The sequence below is a fragment of the Apodemus sylvaticus genome, chromosome 7 (assembly GCF_947179515.1).
Source record: "Apodemus sylvaticus chromosome 7, mApoSyl1.1, whole genome shotgun sequence".
Lineage (NCBI taxonomy): Eukaryota > Metazoa > Chordata > Mammalia > Rodentia > Muridae > Apodemus > Apodemus sylvaticus.
The window spans coordinates 92,101,812-92,106,061 of NC_067478.1; the positions used below are offsets into that span (position 1 = coordinate 92,101,812).

The 4,250-nt window shown below is 33.1% G+C and overlaps 1 protein-coding gene across 1 annotated transcript; it reads right to left on the minus strand.

Moving 5' to 3' along the window:
• Nucleotides 1-2,352: 2,352 nt before the first annotated feature.
• On the minus strand, nt 2,353-3,297 carry LOC127690047 (olfactory receptor 8B3-like). Its single transcript, XM_052189607.1, has one exon. The coding sequence runs from the start codon at nt 3,295-3,297 to the stop codon at nt 2,353-2,355; it is 945 nt and encodes a 314-aa protein (XP_052045567.1).
• Between the last annotated feature and the right edge of the window lie 953 nt (nt 3,298-4,250).

Sequence of the window (4,250 nt, forward strand, 5' to 3'; positions counted from 1 at the left end):
GAGCACAGGAGTCTTCCAAAACATATCTATACACTTTTTTCAAGGAGTCCACATATACTCCACCAAGACCACACCTCTTAATAGTGCAAATTCCATTATCCAAGCATATTCAAACTACCACCCTGGATAAGATCTGAAGGCAGCCTAACAGGTCTTTGACAGGTGTTTTTTTGTGGTAAAGCAGAGAGTACCTGCTGATATTGCATATGTAGCAAGGATGGCCTTGTTGGACATCAAAGGGAGGAGAGGCCCTTGGTCCTGAGAAGGATCGATGCCCCAATATAGGGGAATGCTAGGACAAGGAAGCAGTAGTGGGTGGGTTGGTGAGCAGGAGGAGGGGGGATGAGAGTAGATATTTTCAGAGGGGAAACCAGGAAAGTAGATAACATTTAAAATGTAAATAAAGAAAATGTCTAAAAAATTTAAAAAAATATTAAACATTTCTATTGGTTGTACAATTTTTGTTTGATTCATTAGAACTTTGGACACAGTTTTATTGTCTCTATAAAAAGAAATCAATATTTCTCATGCTAATTTAGTAACAGTTGTTGGTTTTTCTTGCCCAATGAATGTGTCTAGAACTTACAGTTATATCTTGAATAGAAATTTCAAAAGATTGCCAATGTAATGATTAACACAGTGTTGAATGAGCTCTTTTCCTTTGTCCTTATTTTATGCAATTTTCTTATTTTGTCTTAATATTTTGATTTCCTTTTAGTATATCATTGTCAGAATTACTACTGTTCATTTATAGCATACTTTATTCATCACATTGAAAGATACATTTTATCAATTGATCATTTATTGTTAAACTGTCACACTAAGTCTATATGGACAAGACTAAACATAAAATATTTACTCTTACTCTTTTTGCATATGTGTGTGTGTGTACGTGCGTGTCTTTATGAATGTGTGGTCTACTTGTTTTTTTTACATTTGTGGTATATATTTGTGTGTGTGTGTGTGTGTGTATGTGTGTGTGTACTCAGGCACATATGTGTAAATGCATCCATATTCATAAAATATATAGAAAGGGGCTACATCCATTTTCTGTGCTTCAGTGTGTAAAATACTTCTTAACTAAAGTCTCGATGACCATATGATATTTATTCCTTGGCTTAGCTGTCCTCATGCTATTTGACAAAACAAATATGGCCTTTCTTTATATCCCAATAAAACAAACTTCATTACTGAAAACACTACTCATGTATAGTCAGAGTTGATGTGAAGGATAATCTGAGATTAATAAGCAAGGAAAATATTTACAATCATCAGTAGAAGAAAGTTAAAATTTACATAGAAATATGATTTTCAGAATACCTTCAGTGATTCTTTGAAGGAAAGGACTCTTATTTACTCAATATGTGTCTTCTTGGCCACTAGTCTAATGGTGGGTTTTTTGTTTGTTTGTTTGTTTGTTTGTTTTGTTTTTCATTTTTTGTTTTTTTGGGGTTTTTGTTTTTGTTTTTGTTTTTTGTTTTGTTTTTGGCTCTCTTTCTGTCCCAGATCTTCTTTTCTTGAAGTACTAGACCCTTAAAGCATTCAAATTATTCCATTTTTAAGTTTGTAGAATTCAACATCCCTGCTAGAAAAACAAAAAACAAAAGCATCATTCCAAAATAAAGTGACCACTTCTATACCCCAAGACATGTGTCCTTCACAGACAAACAATAATAAGATTTAAAAGATCAAACCTTCATATTTTCTAAACAATACCAATACCAGCATACAAAATGGTATGTGAATCAATGATAAGATTGAAACTTGCAACAATTACAAAATTATATACTTTTAATTAAGCTATTGATAATGAATGATTTGAATCTATCACATTGGCAATTGAAATGAATAAATATGTTGCTATACAATGGAAGACTTAAAAACAGGACAGAAATCACCTATTCAAATTACACATTCAAAAGTATACATTCAAAATGAGAAACTCACATCCACTAGAAACTGGCTCCTAGCCTTATTTCATTTGATATCTTGAAGATCTATTCAAGATTATTAAAGGAATAAAGATAAGTTTGCAATGACTGGACAGAAATATGTAAGCTGTTTCAGTCAAATTTTTAAATAAAAAACAGTAGAAAATGGTAGAAGTGACAAAATATAAAGAAAACAAACTCTGGGCATTATAATCCCAAACCTAGAAGATCCTATTTATGTTATAAAAGAAGAGAGAAAGCTATATAAAATTACAATAAGGGTTTCTGAATGTTCAAAACTGTAACTAAGTAGAATAGTTACTGGAAAAAATACTACATAAAATTTTGCATTTAAATATTGCTGATAAGTAGAAACTATCTTTGTGTCCAAACTAAGATGCATACAGACAACACCATACAGTCAAAAGTTCCTCTTCCTCAGGGTTTTCCTTAGGGCAACTTTAATGTCTTTGTTTCTCAAGCTATACAGTAAGGGATTCATCATGGGTATCACATTAGTATAAAAGACAGAAGAGATTTTTCCTTCATCCATAGACCCATCTGAGGAGGGTTGGAAATACATAAATGCCCCTGAACCAAAGAACAGAAAAGCAGCAATGATGTATGAGCTACAGGTGCTGAAAGCTTTGGACTTGCCCTCAGAAGAACGAATTTGAAAGATGCTGGAGAGAATAAAACCATAGGAAATAAATATTGTTGAAATGGGAACAATGATATTGATACTAGAAACAACAAACACTACAAGCTTATTGATATATGTGGTTGTACAGGAGAGCTGGAGCAAAGGAGGAATATCACAGAAGTAGTGGTTGATTTTGTTGGCATCACAGAAGTTCAGTCTCATTATGCAAACAGTGTGAGCTACAGACTCAGAAAATGCATTCAAGTAGGATCTAAGCATTAGATTCAAACATAGTTTAGAAGACATGACAAGATTATACAACAGTGGTTTACAGATGGCCACATAGCGATCATAGGCCATTGAAGTCAACACATAACACTCAGAAATAACAAAAAAAAAAAAAAAAAAAAAAAAGAAATAGAGTTGGGTCATACATTCCATGTAAGAAATTATGTTTTTCCTTGTTATAAGATTCATCAGCATTTGTGGAGTAAACACAGAAGAGAAGCAGAGGTCTACAAAGGACAAGTTAAAGAGAAAAAAGTACATAGGGGTGTGAAGGTGAGAGTTCAGCACAGTTAGAATTATCAAAAACAAATTTCCCAATGCAGTGACAAGATACATTGCTAGAAACACAAAGAACAGGGGCATTTGTAGATAAGGCTTGCCAGTTAATCCTACCAGAATGAATTCAGTCACCAAAGAAACATTTACTGAGTCCATTCTTCTCTAAGAGAATCTGTGGACAGAGAAAATAGAGCTGTATTAAACAATAATACACACACAATCCTGGCTTCTTCTCACCTATAAAGTGTATGTTCTCAATGTTTCTTCTAGTCATGACTATGTATACAGAATCAGCAGGTGAAGATTCAAATAAATTATCTTAAATCTCATATCAAATGGTACCAATTTTAGTGCTACTTATAAAAATTAAAAGAGAAAATGCACTAAAAAGATTCATTCTTCCCCCACTTGCAGTCTTCCTTCAATAAAGCCTTCACAGAACAATGAAAGCTGGAAGGTATAGTGTTGATTGCTACTGCATGTTCACACTTGCTGTAGTATAAATGAAAACCATATCCTTAATCTGAAACTGAAAGAATGGGTTATGGAAAGAAAGTCTCCTGCTACTATATAACAAAATGATGAATCTGAAAGACTTGAGTTCTGACCACAAAAGAGAACTACACTAGAGATGTTGCAACTCCAGTTAGAACTAACACCTCTTAAAATGCTTTGATCCCACTGTAGGCTCTCTTCTAAAGAATATTTCATTGGAGTCTCATTTTGCGCAGAAAAGGAAATAAACTCTCTGAATTTTTTCATACATTATGAAATACTTCAGACTGATGAGTTGTGAGGACACCAGAGGAGTTGGGGAGAGAGAAAATTATAATCCCAATATATTAATTGAAAAATATACATTTCCAAAATTAAAAATAAGAAACAAATATTCATTTTAAAAAAGTGAGAGAAACAGAGAGACAAAGAGAAAAAGAGAGACAAAGAGAGGCAGATAGACAGAGAGGCAGAGAGGCAGAAAGGCAGAAAGACAGAGAGTTTGTACACCTGTAATTCAGAATATTCACAATATTCAATCCAAATATTTGACGTCTCTTACTTTCTCATTTATCCATATTTGTCTGGAAAAATATTTCAAATTCAAAGATCCT